The 22,103-nt window shown below is 29.1% G+C and overlaps 2 protein-coding genes across 2 annotated transcripts in view; both read left to right on the top strand.

Moving 5' to 3' along the window:
• Positions 1–10,208, top strand: part of LOC108781970 (ABC transporter G family member 23) — a 22,550-nt gene extending 12,342 nt beyond the window's left edge. Inside the window, exons 2-15 of the mRNA XM_018550113.1 lie at positions 977–1,115; positions 4,607–4,851; positions 5,089–5,266; positions 5,347–5,440; positions 5,571–5,786; positions 5,883–5,986; positions 6,276–6,501; positions 8,009–8,186; positions 8,434–8,549; positions 8,848–8,918; positions 8,995–9,083; positions 9,347–9,523; positions 9,644–9,730; positions 9,994–10,208. Of these exons, the coding sequence (XP_018405615.1) occupies positions 1,015–1,115; positions 4,607–4,851; positions 5,089–5,266; positions 5,347–5,440; positions 5,571–5,786; positions 5,883–5,986; positions 6,276–6,501; positions 8,009–8,186; positions 8,434–8,549; positions 8,848–8,918; positions 8,995–9,083; positions 9,347–9,523; positions 9,644–9,730; positions 9,994–10,208 (2,097 nt within the window). The 5' untranslated portion in view covers positions 977–1,014. The remainder of the gene's footprint in view (positions 1–976; positions 1,116–4,606; positions 4,852–5,088; positions 5,267–5,346; positions 5,441–5,570; positions 5,787–5,882; positions 5,987–6,275; positions 6,502–8,008; positions 8,187–8,433; positions 8,550–8,847; positions 8,919–8,994; positions 9,084–9,346; positions 9,524–9,643; positions 9,731–9,993) is intronic.
• Positions 10,209–17,529: 7,321 nt separating this feature from the next.
• LOC108781939 (ABC transporter G family member 23) lies at positions 17,530–21,637 on the top strand (the record flags this gene model as incomplete). Its single annotated transcript, XM_018550069.1, has 8 exons — positions 17,530–17,695; positions 18,083–18,327; positions 18,552–18,729; positions 18,811–18,904; positions 19,035–19,250; positions 19,347–19,450; positions 19,775–20,000; positions 21,460–21,637. Coding segments are annotated over exons 1-8 (1,342 nt in total), but the record flags the coding sequence as incomplete, so codon positions are not given.
• Positions 21,638–22,103: the final 466 nt, after the last annotated feature.

Here is a 22,103-nt window from a genome sequence, read left to right as displayed (position 1 = left end):
CCCCCCCCCCCCCCCCCCCCAACTGAAGCATAAGAATATTAACTTCGTTACTTTTTTCCATCTGTAACTATAACTTAATTTAGTTACATTTTTTGAGTAACTAGTAACTAATTTAATAGTTACTTTCATAGTTTTATATATATATAGTTACTTTTTATATATATTCAAATTCTTATTTATCAATTTAGTGTGCGATAATATCCATTTGGTGCTACAAATGCTTCGAAACATTTGATTAATCAGAAGAAAGAAATTTAATTAAAGCGTTCAATGAACTTTTGTATCTGTTTGATATATATTTTTGATTACATATTAATATTTTGGATTAGTGCTGGAATTTGGAATCTAGAATTTATTTGCAACTTTTAACTGAACATAAAAGGAATATTGTTTGCAAGAAAACATTGTATACATGCTATTTCATATTCATTTATATTACTTTAACGAAAAACGTTTTTGCCATACAATTTTTATAACATGTAAATGTAAACCAGTCTTTTTTTTAATTGCTCTAATTATTCTGATGGCCCTGTGTATCATTCTTGTTTAATATTAGGTGAAAAACAATACACGACGGTAGTTGGGTAACATTTCTGAATGCAGCCCTAGTATCGATGATACTAGTGAAAATTCTGATGAAAAAGTAACTTAAAAGTAACTTAAAGTTATTTCTTCTATAACTATAACGAATTACTTTTCAGAATCAATAACTTGTAAAGGTAATTAATTACTTTTTGAAAAAAAAAACTAACTGTAATTAATTACTTTTACAAAGTAACTTTCCCATAATATTATATGATTATTGAAAGTAACATTATTATTTGTCTATTACAAGTCATAATAACCGTTTCATATCTCTTATTAATATTTGTATATTGAATTGAATAGCATTTCAATTTAATAACACTTAAAAAAGTCAATTGTTTCAGTAAATCACAGTTCATTTTTAAGTCATCTAAAAAAAAAATTGTTACAGTTCGGCCACTAATCAAGCACTCATCACTATTTCACGAAATGGTGCAACAAGAGGCAGTGGTTGTAAGGAACGCCGTAAAGCGTTATGGGAAAGAGTTGGTGTTTAATGACCTGAATATGACTGTTTCAAGAGGTTCCATGTAAGTAACTGTTATTTATTATGACAATACAAAAGATTAATCGTCTTCATATCATTTTTGCTTCAAGTTTGATAAAATTTATATATCTAAATAACATTGACTTGAATATTAATGAACAATACTCTATTAAGTTACAATTATCAAATTGTATACTACGAATAACCTACAACTTCTATGATTTTGACTGATTTTGCAACATTTACATATTTATAGTATTTATATATTATAGTATTTAATTTCGTCAGATTTTTAATATTAGATCTTTTATTTGTTATATTAGATATATTATCAGAGTCCACACTCCAAACATTATCCTCATTTATTTCATTTATTAATAAAGATATACTATTTTTTCTCCTTTATTTTTATTTTTTCTTATTTTTATAACAATCTTTTTCATTGTGGTTGTTCTTTTTATAAATTCTACATTTTTTTCAATATAATTTTTTCCCTGATTATAATATTTGGTTATACACTACTCAACAAAATCTAGGAAATACTTTCGAACATACTAAAAATTGAGCAATATTCAGAACACCATAATTCAATGAAAAAAATTAAAGAAGCATTTTAAAAGTTAAGGGTACATATCCATCAGTAGGCCGTCAAAATGGGTGATTTTTGTGAATTTTTTTTTAGAAAATCTAAATGAGATATAACATTGAATGTTTTTAGGCTGTTTTTATTACACTTTTAGCTACTTATAAAAATTTTTTCAAGAAAAAATGCCGCCTTAATGCAGGCCAACGCGAGCCGCTTGTCATAAATCAAATTCCGCGCAGCAGGTCCTCCTGGTCGTAAAATAGGTCTGAAACAAAAAAATAAAAAACGATCTTCATCAGTATGAGTGTCTCCACGGAGTAGACTACGAAAAAAATTTTTGCATAAAAATTCACAAAATGGCGGCGGTTTGAAAAAAAATTCAATTTTATTGCATTTTTTTCGCTAGTTTTTTGCTCATATAAAAAAAACTATTGCATATATAATTATGATTGTAGTCTACTCTGTAGCCAAACATGTTTTACGCATGTCATCAAAATTTCAGAAAGATTCATTAAAAATTACGCGAGTTATCACCTGCGGCGACTCGAAAAAAGTGATTTTCGGGAAAACGCGTTTAAAGTGTTATGTTTTCGGACACATAAACGTATAAATATTAATACTCACAGCTAATCAGCTATTCCCGGTCCATAGACGATCCCCTCGACTTCCTCAAAATGGCGGATGGAAGCCAGTTTTTCGTTTTTTCGTTTTTTCAAAAAACAATAAAAATTTTGAAAGTTATTGATGGATATGTACCCTTAAAATCTCTACTTTCGAAATCTAGTGATCACTTTTGCTTCAACGTTCAATAACTAGGTGAAAAAAAAATCGTACAAAGTTCAATGAAAGAATAAATTAAAGGTAAAGGTTCACTTTTTTGACTGCTGCAAACCGCATTTTTGTATAATTTTTACCTCACGCCTTCTTGTTATTTATTGAATAATTTAATTCTGCAAAACTTCGTCGAATGTTCAAATTTATTACGTTTTGTATATTAATTTATTTTGATCTGCTGTCAAGGCTAACACACGCTCTTTCTCCTGTAGACAAAATTTTATTTCCTTTTGCAGTATATTTTTGGTACATACATATATTATTTTGCTAATATATTTTTGACATTAGTATATCATCGTTTCTTTTTATATTTATCACATTTCGTACCTTAAAGCTGGATTTTTTTAAATATTAAATCTTATAAGAACTTGAGAATTAAAACTAATGAGAAACAGACCGTAACAGTCAAATTGAATCTTGGATGCTTCTATAATTGCGTGTGAATTTTTTTCAGATTTGAAATGCAAGCTCTATTAAACTACCGTGGTATGGTAATATCACGAGTTAAATTGTTAGTCAGTGTATATAAATTTACATGTAATTATATGTAGAAGCACCTAAGATCCATTTTGACTATTACGAACTGTTTTTCATTCGTTCAGATATTTTAACTTACTTATATATAATATAATGAGATGTTTGAATTCCTTTTAAAAGATGTATTACAGAACTTTAGCAATAAAGAACATTTTTGATTTGTATCTTTTTCACATAATCTAAAAATTTTAATCCACGTTTCTTTTGAAGTTACAGTCCATTATGTTTAAAAACAACTTCTTATTAATAGTGGAAATAATTATTTTTTGAGCTACCGCATCTTTCTTTTTTCATGCATCAATTCTTTCATTTGGATTACTATTTTTAATATTTCATTTGCATGAAACAAAATTTATTTGAAATTTCCCAATCTGAAAATTTTTCGCACTTTTTAATTTTTCTACAGATGGTAGCATTCTATAATTTTAGAAATTTAAACAATATTTAACTCTTTTAATATATAACGCTTTAATAATTATTTTCACTATCCAAACTACTCACCTATTATATTTGCTTTGAATATTGTCATCTTATATGAAATTTTAATAACTAAAATATTATATTCAATCTCAATATAAATTTAATTTACATTAACCGACTAGATTTTTAACCTAATAAATCTATATATACCTTTCTAATTCTTGATTTTTTCTAATGATTTCTTAATCATTTCCTTTTTTTTTATTTTTCTCTGTTATACTTATCTTTAAATTCAAATGTCTCTAAACTTTTGGGCCCACCTGTTGAACATCAAAAATATATCATCTGAATAACTACAACTATATGTAAATCAGAGATACATTTAACGTTAAAAATTTATTAAACGTTTTACTATTCAAATATTATCAACGATATAGAGTGCAAAATGTAAAAAAAATATTGTAACATTTTATTATATTATTAATAATACATCATAACAAATATCTTATATTATTAATAATATATCACAATATATTTAAATTATTGGCGTTTTCGACCAGACCAGGTTTGCAGTATCCTGAATTGAATTAATGACGTTTCGTGCTCTCGTATTGGTAGAGCATATAATAAATATATATATATATATATAACTTATTTATATTACATGTATCGTAAGGTCTTCCTGCCTCAATGCTTTCAAGACGTCTATGAATAAAACTTGATAAAAAAAATGTGTTCGTCGCAAACAGATCAGCAACGATATTCAATTTGAACAATGTGTACAAAATAGCAAATGAACTCAACAATAAATTAATTTTCAATTTCAACAAAATTGTTAACGAATAATTCGAAATTTTCTAAAAGAAAGAATAATTAAATAGACTCCATAGCAGAAAAAGAAAATGTCATAAAATTAATTAAAATTCGCGATTATTATCTACACAATTTTAATTATTCAAGAAACAAGATAAATTGTTATTTTTTCATTTCCATTCACCGATTTGTTGAATTGCCGTCGTATTCGTAAAATATACGATAGGATAGTCGTATAACTTTTTAATAAATATTCAAATAAGAAAATTTAAATGAAAAATCTCGTTCGAACATATCATTTAAAATAAAATAAAGCATGTAAATGAAATTTTTTTTTTAAATAGATACGGATTGTTGGGATCTAGTGGATGTGGCAAGACCACATTATTGTCTTGCGTCGTCGGGGTTCGGCATCTTGATAGTGGAGAGGTGTGGGTTTTGGGAGGAAATCCAGGTAGCAAAGGCTCTGGCATCCCTGGACCTCGAGTAGGTTACATGCCGCAAGAGATTTCCTTGGTCGGAGAGTTTTCCGTGAGTGGTGCCTTCTATTACTTCGGTAGAATCAATGGACTCAATGATGAAGAGATCGGTAAGACATAAAATAAAAAAAATATTATAGCACACGCGCGTATATCAAACGTCATATGTATTCCAAGAGGTTTCAGCTGTATCAAATATTTTTCAGTGAACACCTTTTAAACGGTATCAGTTTTTGTTTTAAATATTATTCGTATACATTCATAAATACATATACATATTATATATAAAAAACTTATATAACGTAAGTTAATTCAAGCAACTACAGCTTCCCCGTATTATTTCTAAGAGACGAGACAGAAGTTCTTCTCGGAGTTGCTTCAACTACCCTCAGATGATCATCTGGTAAAGAACATGAGTGGAGGTCAACAAAGAAGGGTTTCCCTTGCAGTAGCGTTGATCCACAAGCCCGAACTTTTAATTCTCGACGAACCCACTGTGGGATTGGATCCAGTTTTGAGAGAGAAGCAAGTAAAATTTGCTTTTTTTTTTTGATAGAATAAAGAATAATAATAAGAAAATGTTTGTGTGTGTTCTTTCTGCGTAGAATTTGGTCCTACATGATCCAGATTACTCAGGAGGAAAGTATTACAGTACTGATCACGACACACTACATTGAAGAAACTAAAGATGCTAATAAAGTGCGTTTTGTTTTCTAATAAAATAGTTCTATAATACTAGCACTTATGTAAAAAATTATTTCATGTAAAAAATGTATTTTGATCGATATATGACATAAATTAGATATTGCACATTTTTATTATTATACAGATTGGTTTGATGAGATGTGGTAAATTGTTAGCGGAATCAGCACCGCAGGAATTGCTGGCGCAATACCAATGTTCGTTCTTAGAAGAAGCTTTCTTGAAGTTATGCAGTGTCCAAAATAATACAGTCACTTTGAATGAAGCTCAAGGATCCAAAGTAGAAGATACGGGCGGTAACGTCTTGCACCAGGATCAAAATCAACATTGTGAATCAACAAAAGTACATATGTAGAAAAATAATCTATACCATAATTATTGTTGTAAAAAGCTATATAATCGATATTATTTTATAACATAAATAAATTGAATTGTTAAGGCATACTTGAAGTACGAAGCAGTTTCAGAACGTCCAGTTTCGCGATTGAGAAGGTTTAAAGCACTATTGACAAAGAATGGCACTCAATTCTTGCGTTATTATGGGTAAATATATGTATATATATTAATAATTAATTCTTTTAGAGGATATACATATTATAGATATATATACGGTATATAAGATATAGGGAATGTAGAATATGTTTACAAGATGTATACTTATAGAAAATTAAGAATTTCAATTAATTTAATTTAATAGATTGCCAGTTTTTGTATTATTATCGTACATCATTGAACTGTTGTATACAAAACATATTAAAAAAAATTTTAATTTATTAATCGTACCATATTTTAAATACAATAATAGTAAATAATAATTGACACATTTTTTCAGAGGACTCATTTTCGCAGTAGTATTTCCGATACTTCAAATCGGCGTATTTATTATGGCAATTGGTGATGATCCAAAAAATTTGAAAATTGGTGTTGTCAACGAAGAAGTCGAAAACTGCAGTTCCGACAACAACTTTGGCAATGTTTGGAATGACGAACTCACTTGTCATTTTGGTAACCTCAGCTGCAGATTTCTACATAATTTTGACAATTCCATTGCTACACAGGTACAAAAATTCAAAAATTAATAATAAATATATAATCGAAATATATATGATTAAAACAATTTCATGTTTCCTTAAAAAATGGCTCTTTTTACCTACAAATTGATTGCTTATCTATAGTAAGATCGTTTGCCTACATCATTTACCGACAAGTTGCTTGCACACAAAAATTATTGCATACAACTTGATTGCCTACTTTCACTTTTTTGCGTACAAATAAAAAATTAAAATTATATTACGTAAGAAAATATTTTGGAGATTTTGTATCTTAAAGTAGAATATTTGTATTTTAAAACAGAATTTATGTTTTTATGGTAGAGAATACTTGTAGACAATCGAACTTGTCTAACGTTACGTAAATTATAAGGATGAAGTAATACCTGTTTGACGCTCGAGTAGGAATCTGATTCATCATTATTTCTGCGTAATAAAATTATACTGTCCTCTTAACTTTTGAACAGATTTATTACACAATAAATACAATTATAAATATAATTATTGCACAGCTTATAAATATAAAAAGAAACGCTCGTATGGCAAAACGATAGATAGGCAAACAACAATTAGATAAAACAAAACAAAAAAGTTGTAGACAAAATCAATAAATCAATAAATTTGACTAATGAAAAACTGATGGGAAACGAGCCATAAATCAAGCTAATTAACGATGTTTCTACAATTAGGTCTGTTTGTCTTGTTAACACTTTTCTTACACACTTTGCTTTACACTTTTACACATAAATATATGTCGAGCGTTGAAGAAGAAAGAAAACGAAGATGTAATTAATTCTCATTGCGAAGAATATTACCTCCCAGCTGAAATAATATGCTTTGCATAGAGAATTAATTATTTACAGATTTTAATATGTCATTTAATATTATTAATATCGATCTAAGATGCGCAAAAAGCATCAAAAATAATTAAATTGCTAGTCGTGATATTACTACAGTAGTTTAGAAGAGCTTGTCTTTTAAGTGTGAAATAAATTCGGTACGCAGTTAAAAATCTACATACGTAAATAAATTCACACACAATTATATCATAGAAGCACTCAAGATCCAGCTTGACCGTTTATGGTCTGCTTTTCATTGGTTCTTTATTGTTTTTAATTCTCACGGTCCTATAAGATTTAATATTAATAAATTCGACTTATCAACTTAAATCGTTAATTTTCTGCTTATAATATAACATAACATATACAAACAACGATAATATTACCAGTGCAAAAAAAAGAATGTAGGCTACCGAATTCTAAGCAATAATTCTGTGGCGCAAATGAACTGTTGACAAACGTAATATAAGCAAACAATGCTGTAGAGCGTAGACGATCGATTTGTAAAAAAATTCACTCGTTTATTAACACCTTTCTCACAAATTTATTCAATTTATATATAAATTGAAATTTAAAAATTATAATACATTTCTATATAAATTGAAAGGTTGATGCAGCAACAATAATCAATGTATTACAATATTTTTTAAAAATAATTATTTATATTTCGCCTTCAGGAGTATTATGAAGACATTCCCAAGGCAAGACTGGCTGTACAAAATGCGAAGCTCAGTGGTGTAATCTATTTTAGTCAAAACTTCTCCGAAGCTTTGCAAATACGAGTGGAAGAAGCCACTTTCGCAAAAGATTCCGATCTACTCGCCAGCCAGATTCAAGTTTTTCTCGATATGGGGGGTAAGTTGTATACATATTAACAAAATTTCTTATGTTTAAAAAATTTAAACAATTTAATCAATTTGTGTATATAAATATAATATTTAAAATATATAAAAAAATGAAATATATTATTTTAAAAAATTACACAAAAAGTTCAAGAAATTAAAAATTATTGTAAGTTATAAACATTTCAATAAAAACGGAACGCAAATTAATAGATGTATATAATATCATGTATAAAATTACTACAATGCTTTTGTTGTAGATATGCAAATTGGATATTTTATACAGCAGAAATTATTCGATCGTTTCTTAAAGGTTTATGAGGATATCATGAGAGACTGCAAATATTCGCCAAAATTGGCCGATCCACCCATTCGAGTAAATATATTTTATAATCAGTTATTATTGAATATCTCTACAGAAAGAAGTATTTTGCTGAAGTATTAAAAAATTAAACTAGATACAGATCTTAAAATAATATTGTTAAACCATCACAATTTTTAAATAAGAATCTCAAACTGATTTCAGTCTAAAAATTTGGATGACCTAACAAAATTATTTTCAAATTTATATCTAACTAATTTTTGAATATTTTAACAAAATCGTTCTCTTTCTCTCTTCCTCTCACTTATTTATATAGAAATAGATTAAAAGAATAAAATTCCATTCTTTTCAGTTTGAAGAACCCATTTACGGTGAGACCGACCTCAATTATGCAGATTACGTAGCACCAACATACATGCTAGGGTAAGCAATAATCAATCTAACTCAGTTGAATAAAACTAATTTTTAGTTGTTCATAAATTATTTATATTTCTTTCAGACTTAGTTTCTTTTTAGCCGCCACGGTTTCTACTACTTTAATAATTACAGATAGGATGGAGGGCGTCTGGAATCGAAGCGTAGTACAAGGTAATTTACTAATAAATAGTGGCTATCGATTGAGCGTATATAGATCTTGATCAGTTATTGAAATCTGATAATCTCAATCTGCCGCAACTCGCTGGCTCGCGTAAAGTAACCAGGTAGTGTCGCCGCGCTTGGCTTAGCGCCGAGACACTACCGTATCTCCAAACATATTGTTAGTCGTGTACAAAATTATGTTTTACAATTACTTCTTTATCTTTTTATTTCTTACTACAACAATACAAATGTGTAATATAAATATGTGATAGGGGTCAGAACAGAAGAAATTCTACTGTCTCACATTCTTATTCAGAGCATCGTCATCATCATCCATACTGCTATGATAATGCTTATAGTATTTCCTATATGGGGCCTAGAATGTAAAGGACCGATATTTAATGTAATGGTCCTTATATTCCTTAATGGTTTTAGCGGACTAATGTATGGTACGGCACTTTATACAATACAATGTAGATATTAAAAAAAAAGTATATAATAGTAATTTAACATAGTAATAATTCAGAAACTGGAAACTATACTAATCAGTTGTATAAATGCGTTTTCAGGTTTCGTCCTTTCTGTTATGTTCAAAAATCATACTGCAGCGCATTACGGTGCGGCCGGAAGTTTTTTCGCGTTAGTATTGCTCAACGGTGAGTTTTTACTGTTTATATTTCGGGAAATTTTTTTTTTAATCTAGTATTGCTACACAGAATATATCGTTATTAATTTGATTATTATTGAATTTACAATTCTTTGTTATACGTAGAAATACATTATTATATTATTGATAATAGTAATGTAAAAAGTTAAAAAATGTTAGTTTATACTAATATGAACAATATCTTAAGAAGAATTAAGTAAATCAAATTTTTATTAATATACAAATTTAATTAATAGATTGATAAAATTATAGGATGTATGTGGCCAGTACAGGGAATGCCAAAAGTGCTTCGTTGGTTTAGCTATTTAGTGCCAACAAACTTGTCCTCTGTATCATTGAGAGGAATCATCTACAAAGGATATTCCATATCTGAGCCAGAAGTTTATATTGGCTTCTTAATAACTGTAGGGTGGATATTATTATTTCTTATCATAACTATATTCCGTGGAAGGTCGAAGTCTTCGTAATATTATTCAGAAACGTGAACAAAATTCTTTAAAAAGAAAATAATTTTGCATAATTTATAGAATTTATTTAGGCAAATATGCAGAATATTCTATCTAATTTCAATGTACATACATACAAAAATATTCTTGTTGATTTATGTGTATAGAATTTTATACTAGATTGTATATACTTATATAGTATGAACTTTAGATTGTATAAGAATTTATATATCTAAAAGAAAATTCGGTTGGACATCGTACTGATATACACTAGTGCATATTAAGACTATTGTACACTAATTTCAGTGTAAAAGTAAAATTTAAATATTTTGGATTAAGTAATCATGTTTTATTTAATACCACAATAAAATGTGTTACGGATTTCATGAGAGGTTTAATTCGATTTTATGTGTATATCAGAGTTGTGCGCGTTACCTCAAAAAAGTAACTCGTTACCAATTTCGAAAAGTAACGCGTTACCGTTACCGTTACTTAAAATGCAACGATTCATTACTTTTTCGTTACTTTTTTTTTATAATGCTAAAAATTATTAGAAAATATTTTTAAAAGAAATTAACAATAATGGTACATTTCCACTGGTCGCGTCACGCGTCGCGTCGTGAAAGAGAGAAAGAGAGAAAAAAATTAGATTATAATTTAAAGATTTTAACGATATTATTGGCTCATTGCCTTCTTTCTCTATATTATTTGTTTTTAGAAAGAGAGAAGTTTATATAAATACACAACACTTCTCTTTCTCTCCTTTGACGACGCGACGCGTGACGCGCTCAGTGGAAATGTACCATAAGTTTCCAGAATGCACGTGATCAGCGCGCGCTATTGGCGCGCAATCAGTGCGCGATCTATTGAATAGGAAACTAAAAATAGGAAACTAAAGTAACGGTAAAAGTAACGGCTAAATACGTTACCGTTACCGTTACAGACAGAAAAAAGTAACGAAAACGGTAACGCCGCCGCCGTTACAAGTAACGCGTTACTTCCTAACCCTGGTGTATATTAAATACATGATTTTACATCAATTTGTGTACGCAGGTTTTGATGTGCACTAATGCGCACTGAGTGCACACAATCGAATTCGCTATAATAAAATATATAATTACGTTCATCTAAAAATGTGTGACTATAAATAATTAGTCACTCTAAAGAAACAAATTTCATGGGTAATATTATTTTTACTTTATAAATCGTAATTAGATACTCCTTTGCTTTAGTTCTATTTTAAATTAATAATTGCATTTTATTTTATTAAATAGTCTAAGAATAATATAAAATTTTAACCGCTTGTGTATGATAGCAATATAAAGCGTTTTCAAATAACAAAATGTGATAAGTAATTTAAGTAAGAAAAGAATAACCAATGTAGGTATTATATTTAGTTTTGATAAATTATTTAATTGCATAAAAATTATTAATATTATGTAAAAAATTGCCTCGTTCAAAAATAAAATATTCAATTACATTTTAGTGTGTTTAGTGTGTTTACATATATTATTAATTTAAGTTTGCGGTGAATTAAATAAGATCAATATATGTTATATTGGGTAATTACACCAAATAGGAGACACCGCTCAGATGATGTCGATCTTGTTATAATGTTGTATTATCTTGAAATTACTTTACCTTCTCTAGGTTCCAGAGCGAAATTCTCGTTTATTTTTAATCCACCCTCGTAAGTAGATAAATAGAAACTTAAATAGAGGCAATTCAGAAAGAAACAGAAAAAGAAGAATCACCTGGAAGAGCATAGCAAGTGAATTCTAAAATTGGACTCCAAGGTATACATATAAAATTTTATGATTATTATGTACTCGGAAAAAGTTTTTCATATATAATTATATAAAATATTTTATAGAATTATATACGCAATTATATATATGAATAAAAATAACGTTATATTAGAGGGTTGCATTAAAAGTTGCTGGTCACGTTTGGATGTCTCTAGCTGCATATACTGTGGTCAGAGATATCTGTTACTTATGTCATTTTTGAATTATGAACGTTTCTCTATCTCTCCCACTAAAATTCAGTCAACAAACGCCATCCTTATTTACACATGCTTTTCTATAACTGAATTAAAATGGAACGCAATAAGTTGTTTTTCTGATGTGTACTTGTACACTATTTTGATTTGAAGGAAAGTGTAGCTAAAACTCATCGATTGCTTACGGAAACATATGATAAATCTGCTCCATCGGAAACAGTATGTTGAAACTGGTTTCGACGATTCAAAAGTGATTCCACGGTTACAAAGCAATGCTCTGTATTTGATAGGACATGTCGTGTATTATGAGCTGTTGAAACTGAACGAAACAATCACAATTGTTATCGACAACAATTGAAGTATTTAAATGATAATAATTTGTGAGTGTTGTGTAGTGATGCAAAAATTTAAATATAATTCTTTATAATAAATTCTACCAGACATATGCTTCTATAATTATCGACAGTCTAAATAAATTTATACTCTTTGAATGGTTTACTTAATTATTTTAACATTAGAACGGATGCATACACATTTATAAAGATACTTTGTTGATGTAACACAATTATGTAATTCACAGTAATATTTATTAGAATACTCTTTATTTTTATATTATTCACAAGAGTCGACATAATTATACAATGATTAACAAAGCTCATGCGTTGTCAGTATATAATAGGCGCTAATGATTGATTTCTGTCATGTAACGACGACTACTCACGAAATTTAAAGCACGTACACCCACGGTAATTAATTCTGTCCCTCGGAAATTTTCACAAAATGAAAAGTGACCTCCTTTCTATATTAATTGTCACTATTCATGCACGATAAGGTTCAGTTGTAACGTTAATCGTGCATGGATTGTGACAATTAATATAGAAAGGTGGTCATTTTTTATTTTGTGAAATTTTCCGAGGGACAGAATTAATTACCGTGGGTGTACGTCTTTCTCGATAATTTTTCTACTCTAAGCATGCGCAGAATGATCTAAATCATATTGTATCGATAAATTGCGTCTCTGTGCAGCTTACAATAATTTATACATATTTCTTCTTTATGTTTTAATTATATTTTATAATCATATTGATTCATGTATTAGAAGATTAAGTTTTTGTTAATATTAATGATTAAATCGTGAGAATTGCAATTATAATTTAAATGATTAGTATACATTTGATTTTTTCACTGTTTTTTAATGAATTTTTTACTGGCAATTAGATTAGAATCCTCAAGGATTATAGTAAATACTTTCTGGAATATTCTACTAATATTATATCTGTGCGTTATTATCAATTATAATCTATAATATTAATCTATATTGATCTATATCTATAATATTAATAATAATCTATAATTATATAATAATATAATATAATAAATTAATCTATAGTAATTTATAATAATATAATATTAATCTATAATAATCTAATTCTGCCAATTACTTTGAAAAGTTATGTAACGATATGCTGCATATATAATTACTATTATGAATTAGTCATACGCGTATTAATAAAGAACCTTGCACAAATCACGTTAGAAAATAGATTTTAGTTAAATTACTTTAAACTTTAATATTTTGTACTTATGTCAAGTTAATTAAAATTCTTCGCGGACTTAAACATCCAAATATCTGAGAAGAGAGTAAAGTTCATAAAAAGAACACAATATTATTTGTCGTACATTCTCTTTTATAAATAAGAAAAAAACACATAATCATAATAATTGACCTATTTACGTTACTTGCACTATTTGCACTTAGCATCTTCACTCATTTTTTTTTTCAACGCAAATATATGTTCATCTCATTTCAAATTAAAAAATTTTGTGGGATTTCAAGCAATAGGAACAGATCTTATATTCATTACTATGTAAGCTTTTGTACCTCCACTTCTCCAATGCTCGATCTATAGATACATATACGTCTCATAAACTTTTCTTGCCTTTTTATTCATGTGTCTTATAACAATGTCAATCATTTCGTTAAATAAATATGCATCTGAATGTGTCATAAACAGACATTGTTTCTGTTAATCGGTGTGCACCACTTCTTTGACGAACAATGTTGTGCAATGGAGTCTGATGATCAGCAGGTGGTAATTGATTCCATACAGTTCCATCTTTAGTGACGAAAGTGTTCGCAGACGATGATGACTTGACTTTCGTTATCGCTGTTACTGCTGCTTTCTTCTTCTTCTTCCTCTATCTCGCTCTCTCTATTTTCAATTAAAAATACATAAATTCTTCATTCACATACAATATCATGTACTCTTTGTCTCCTGTTTTTTGGTGTTTGTCTCTTGCTTTTTGATCAAAAAGGTAAGAGTGGACAAGAGACAAACAGCAAGAAACAGAAAATAAAGAGCACATTGTAGAATTACTATAATAGTATTAAAAATAAAACGAGTAAAGAATGAAAGAAAAAATGTTCGTTTTCTCAAGTGCTATGTCATTGTTCATTACAATCAAATATTTAAACATAAAAAAGATAGAACACAGTGTTCGCAGTCAGAGTTGCCAGATTCCACAACGCGCTATCAAGTGGTATAGCGCAAGCCGGAATCTGGTAACCAATAATGCAATCAAGAGAAACGCTATGTGAACAATTGCAAAATTCAAAATGACTGATCCAGTACGGCAGATATGAAGTAGAAAAACATGGACATACTCGACACATGTTAACTGAATTCACTTTAAAGTTTGCGAATCACAGCAAAACTTTATTTATGAAAAACAGAAACACAAGTACTAATATTGTTTTAGCATTATTTATTATATATTATCTATTCTAGACTCTTGTAGTAAATGATTAAAGTAAATCTTTAAAATATTTTGTATTTTGTACTTTAATTTATGTTCGTCACTTCCAATTGACAACGTGCAAATTTTATGCACGAAGTGGGGTTTTGCTACACAATCTCAAAGGGACGGAGTAGAGCCAATATGGCATTTAAAATTTGAAAATAGAAGTCAACCGGCAGCAGAATTAAACACCATAGCATGAAGTAGTGTACACCATGTTGTATATGTATATTAATAATATTAATATAGCGTAGCACTGATATAGCACTTACACGCAACTGCAGTGCGAGGTTAACTCAGTGTATCCCAAGAGAAAACGTTATTAGATAGCTTTGATCTCTACTTGCAGTATATAAAGTGGTTTTCCTACATTAAGGGAATGCAGGAGACGCCTATATTACTGATAAAACTAGCGTTTTTGACGTTTTCGTTTCTGTCCCGTCAAATTTTTTCGCAATAGTTTTACAGAATAAATTTTCTTTTTCATGATTAAAATATACATAATATATTGAGCGCTGTATTCCCTTGTAGAAAAGTACTACTCAGTACTATTGTACACTGCAACAAAATATATTACACTGCAGCACTACTGCGCTGGTGTAGTAGTACAGTAGTGCTGTAGTACAGTAGTGCCTCAAAATACTCCTAGTGCTCAGTAGTACTTTTCTACAAGGGAATTTCGTGACTAAAATTGAAAAAATTAATAAACTACAAATTTCATTAAAATTTGTAATTTTTTATTTTTTTCCAGATTTCTTTGAAATTAATTAAAAATAAAATCGAAATTGTGTCCTTGCTTCTACGTATGAAGATTACATGATTATATAATCCAGAAAGATATACTGTTTCATTTGAATTACAAATATAAAAATTAATAGCATAGTTAGATCTAGATACAGAGACACCCACACACACTTACAATTAGTCGTAGTTATTTGTATATAAAATCAAGTTTAGTTTTCGCGTAGTGTCTTGTCTTGTAGAACGTCAAACGCATCACTTCACATCTTTCTATAAAGTTCAAAGGGAATGTGTGTAATAACCGCTCAAACATTTTAAGCTTTTGGATTTGTGAAGGTATATGTGTAATAACCGCCAAAACATTTTGAGCTTTGAGATTTCTTCAGCAAAAAGACTCAATCCAGGAGCCGAAACATGGTATGTATGCATTTTGAAAACGTTTTAATAATATTTCTAATTTTTTATATGTATTAATTCTATTTATCGATGACTCTCGAATTTACCCTTTACTTTATTCTTATTAATGTTTTGATATGGAGAGCATTGTTTATTAGGGTTTATTTTGAACTATTTATTGTTAAAAAAAATCGTTTGTAATTTGTAAACAACTACGAATAATCGAAAAATTACTACAAACAACTACAAACGATTATGAAACAAAATATATTAACAATCTTTTCTATCTTAAAATCGAGTGACAGTGATTTTTTATGAAAGCATTCTTATTTTTTAATATAAGAAAATAGAAACGAAATTATTGTTATCACAAACAACTACAAACGAAATACTATTATTTTGTGTATAAAAATTTTAATCTTTTAAAAATCGAGTGCCAGGTATACAAAGGTCGTCCGCAGCAAACTTATTTTCTCATTAGTGTTAATCATTATTTCGCATTTCCTGTATAAAACACTAGTATAAAATACTAGTGGATGATATCAGATTACAACATCTCACATAGTGTGCTAATAAACTAACATAAAAATAATGTTCTCACACTTTAGTTATATATAATATTGTTTTATAATTTATTTTTAACTTATTTTTCCAGGAATAATTGATTGTTTGCGTAAAAATGCATAAGAGTAGTTTTTTTTTTACTAATTTATGTTATTTTGCATTTTATGTATACAACATACTCATAGACAGAGCCGCATTCAGAAAATTTTCAAAAATATTAATTTTTATTACCACGCAAGTAGTAGCAGCATCAATTCTATGTCAAGAATTATTACTCCTCGTAAGAACTGATATATCACATAAAAAATGAAAACCCAAATGTTACAGTCCTAATTAACTATAAATTAAATTTAATTAAAGTAAAACATATGTATTGTCTATGTTATTTACTGAACTCTAATGACATGTATCATTTGTATAAAAGAGAAAATATAAACTAGCCCAAATTGAATCCCATATCAAATATAAGTGAAGAATATATAATAATTCAAATCTGGTACGACTTTTCATTTTTATTACACACAATGAAACTTAAGTAGGATATATTTTTGAATTCCAATTAAAATCTTCCTATTTGGATCCAAATGGTTTTAATGCTTTTTAAATAAAATTTTTATATCGTAGTTAATTTAAAGACGTTTTCTCTTACGTCTACACAAAAACTGGCTGATACAACAACAAATTGGCTGCTACAGCCAATTAAAAATGCATTGCCATATTTTACCGTATAATTTGATGCAGCATACAAACTTTTAAATCGTTATTCAAAATCAATAACATGTTCGTAAACTTATTCATATCTCTTGTTTTCAATTTAACAGGTTTTTAAATAGTCAACATTTCCAGGAAGTAATCATTTGAGAAAAAATAGTTCTATTTCAACTGATCAAGTACCATTATACAAAATGGTACAACAGAATGCCGTGATCATTCGAAATGCTGTAAAACGTTATGGGAAAGATTTAGTTTTCGACGATTTGAATATGACCGTACAAAGGAATTCCATGTAAGTAACTGTTATTAATTTTCGACGTGCCAATTAATACAACAGATTAATTGTCTTCATATTCATTTACGCTCCAAATTTTCCAAAAAGTATGATCAAGAAGATGCTTTACGAAACAAAAGGAAGAGCAATAAAATTAACAAAAAGTTTCTGATTATCTGCACAACTTTAATATTATTCAAGAGACACGTCTAATAAATTACCGTCTCTCCACGTACATTCATCCATTTCTTAAATTCTTGCTATTTGCACAAAATATACGAAAAGATAATCATATAACTTTGTAATGAATATTGAAATACGAAAATATAGATAAAAGGATCTCGTTCATTTAGCATATTGTTGAACATAAGATGGAGCATGTAAGCGAAATATTTTTTTAAACAGATACGGATTGTTGGGAGCGAGTGGATGCGGCAAAACCACTCTGCTGTCCTGTGTCGTGGGAATTCGAAATCTTGACAGTGGAGAGATGTGGGTCTTGGGAGGAAATCCGGGTAGTAAGAGTTCTGGCATTCCTGGACCTCGAGTAGGTTACATGCCGCAAGAGATTTCCTTGGTTGGAGAGTTTTCCGTAAGCGGTGCCTTCTACTACTTTGGTAGAATCAACGGTCTCGAGGATGAGGAGATCGGTAAGACGTAGAATAAAAAAAATATTATAGCACACGCGCGCATGTGAAACGTCATATGTATCCTAAGATGTTATCAGTAAACACCTTTTAAATGGTATCAGTTTTTGTTTTAAATATTATTCGTATACATAAATACATATAGGTACATATTATATATGAGAAAACTTACATAACGTATAATAAGTTAATTCAAGCAACTACAGCTTCCCCATATTATTTCTAAGAGACGAGACAGAGGTTCCTCTCGGAGTTGCTTCAATTACCCTCAGATAATCATCTGGTAAAGAACATCAGTGGAGGTGAAAAAAGAAGGGTTTCCCTTGCAGTAGCGTTGATCCACAAGCCCGAACTTTTAATTCTCGACGAACCCACTGTGGGGTTGGATCCAGTTTTGAGAGAGAAGCAAGTAAAATTTGCTTTTTTTTTTTTGATAGAATAAAGAATAATAATAAGAAAATGTTTGTGTGTGTCCTTTCTGCGTAGAATTTGGTCCTACATGATCCAGATTACTCAGGAGGAAAGTATTACAGTACTAATCACGACACACTACATTGAAGAAACTAAAGATGCTAATAAAGTGCGTTTTGTTTTCTATTAAAATAGTTCTATAATACTAGCACTTATGTAAAAAATTATTTCATGTAAAAAATGTATTTTGATCGATATATGACATAAATTAGATATTGCACATTTTTATTATTATACAGATTGGTTTGATGAGATGTGGTAAATTGTTAGCGGAATCAGCACCGCAGGAATTGCTGGCGCGATACCAATGTTCGTTCTTAGAAGAAGCTTTTTTGAAGTTATGCAATATCCAAAATAATACAGTCACTTTGGATGAAGCTCAAGGATCCGAAGTAGAAGATATGCGCGGTAACGTCTTGCACCAGGATCAAAATCAACATTGTGAACCAACAAAAGTACATATGTAGAAAAATAATCTATACCCTAATTATTGTTATAAAAAGCTATATAATCGATAATATTTTATAACATAAATAAATTGAATTGTTAAGGCATACTTGAAGTACGAAGCAGTTTCAAAACGTCCAGTTTCGCGATTGAGAAGGTATAAAGCACTATTGACAAAGAATGGCACTCAATTTTTACGTGATTATGGGTAAATATATGCATACCATATATATTAATATATCTATGTATTAATAATTAATTCTTTTAGGGGATATACATATTATATATATAGGGTATTATAGGACATATACAAGATATAGGGAATGTAGAATAGGCAAGATATGTACTTATAGAAAAAAAAAAATTAAGAAATTCAATTAATTTAATTTAAAAACTTGCCACTTTTTGTATTATTTTCGTACATCATTGAACTGTTATATACAAAACATTATATTAAAAAAAATTTTAATTTATTAATCGTACCATATTTTAAATACAATAATAGTAAATAATAATTGACACATTTTTTCAGAGGACTAATTTTCGCAGTAGTATTTCCGATACTTCAAATGGGCGTATTTATTATAGCAATTGGTGATGATCCAAAAAATTTGAAAATTGGTGTCGTCAACAAAGAAGTCGAAAACTGTAATTCCGACAGCAACTTTGGCAATGTTTGGAGTGACGAACTCACTTGTCATTTTGGTAACCTCAGTTGTAGATTTCTACATAAATTTGACAATTCTATTGCTACACAGGTACAACAATTTAAAAATTAATAATGTATAATTGGAATATATATGATTAAAACAATTTCATGTTTTCTTAAAAAAATGGCACTTTTTGCCTATAAATTGATTGCTATAGTAAGATCGTTTGCCTACATCATTTACCGATAGGTTGCTTGCACGCAAAAATTATTGCCTACATCTTAATTGCCTACATTCATTTTTCTGCGTACAAATAAAAAATTAAGATTATACTACGTGAGAAAATATTTTGTACATTTAAAACGGAGATTTGGTCTTAGCAGAATATTTGTGTTTTAAAACAAAATTTATGTTTTTATAGCAGAGAATACTTGTAGACAATCGAACTGGCGTGTTCACATTCCAACCCGTGTGCTCTCCAGATGTCATACATATCACCTTTGTCTAATGTAAATTATAAGGATGAAGTAATACGTGGTCGATACTCGGGTAGAAATCTGATTTGGCATTATTTCTGCCCGATAAAATTTTACTGTAGCCCTCTTAACTTTAAATAGGTTTATTACACAATAAAAACAATTATAAATATAATAAAATAAATAATGAAAAGGCTCTATATGTATAAAACAATACAAATATAAGAAGGGCAAAGTGCCAAGTAAATCTATCGAACAATTATAAATATAATTATTGCACAGCTTATAAATATAAAAGAAAACGCTCGTATGGCAAAATGATACATAGGCAAACAACAATTAGATAAAACAAAACAAAAAAGTTGTAGAGACAATCAATAAATCAATAAATTTGACTAATGAAAAACCGATGAGAAACAGGTCAAGCTAATTAACGATGCTTCTACAATTAGGTCTGTTTGCCTTGTTAACACTTTGCTTACACACTTTGCTTTTACATTTAAAATGATATAAATATATGTCGAGCGTTGAAGAGAAAGAAAACGATGTAATTAGCTCTTATTGAGAAGAATATTATCTCTCAGCCGAGGTAATATGTTTTGCAAAGGGAATTAATTATTTACAGATTTTAAGGTATACAGATTTTTCATTGTTTTTAATTCTCACGGTTAAATTATAACACGGTCTCCTATAAGATTTAATATTAATAAATTCGACTTATAGATTTAAATCACAGTTGAAATTTTTTGCTTATAATGTAACATCTACAAATACGATAATATTACCAGTGTAAAAGAATGTAGGCAATCGAGTTCTAGGCAATAATTTTTTGAAGCAAATGACCTGTTGACAAACGTGATATAGGCAAACGATGCTGTAGACAATCAATTTGTGAATGGAGTTCTCTCTTTCATTAACACCTTTCCCACAAATTTATTCAATATATATATGTAAATTGTGTGTGTGTGTGTGAAATTTAAAAAATATAATATACATTATACGTTTCCATATAAATTGACAGGATGACGCAGTAACAATAATCAATGTATTACAGTATTTTTAAAAAATTGTTATTTATATTTCGCCTTCAGGAGTATTATGAAGACATTCCCAAGGCAAGACAGGCTGTACAAAATGCAAAGCTCAGTGGTGTAATCTATTTTAGTCAAAACTTCTCCGAAGCTTTGCAAATACGCGTGGAAGAAGCCACTTTCGCAAAAGATTCCGATCTACTCGCCAGCCAGATTCAAGTTTTCCTCGATATGGGAGGTAAGTTGTTTATATTTTAACAAAACGTTCCTTGTTGTTAAAAAATTTAAACAATTTAATCAATTTGTGTATATAAATATAATATTTAAAAAATATAAAAAAATAAAATATATTATTTTAAAAAATTACACAAAGAGGTTCAAGAAATTAAAAATTATTGTAATTATTTGGCTTCGTGTGGTAGTCAATGCGAAAATATTGTTGTTATCCACTGCTGCGTTTCGTCCCGACCCCCACTACTCGACTCATCAGTAAGGTATTGTAGTGGGAGCCTGCCTTTTAGACGCCTGGAGGTGTCTTAGAGCGAGGTGCTATATGAATAGATCTCATGTATCTCAAGTACATGAAAGAATTAGCGCGAGTCTCTTCCTTTTAAGTCTTTCCCTTTTGGACCTCTGGTGGTGGGCCGCCACAGTTATAAACATTTTAATAAAAACGGAACGCAAATTAATCGATGTGTATAATA

This window comes from Cyphomyrmex costatus, unplaced genomic scaffold (assembly GCF_001594065.2).
Source record: "Cyphomyrmex costatus isolate MS0001 unplaced genomic scaffold, Ccosl1.0 scaffold932, whole genome shotgun sequence".
NCBI classification, from domain to species: Eukaryota; Metazoa; Arthropoda; class Insecta; order Hymenoptera; family Formicidae; genus Cyphomyrmex; species Cyphomyrmex costatus.
The sequence above is the reverse complement of the archived record's forward strand: the minus strand, read 5'-3'. Positions and strand labels throughout refer to the sequence as shown.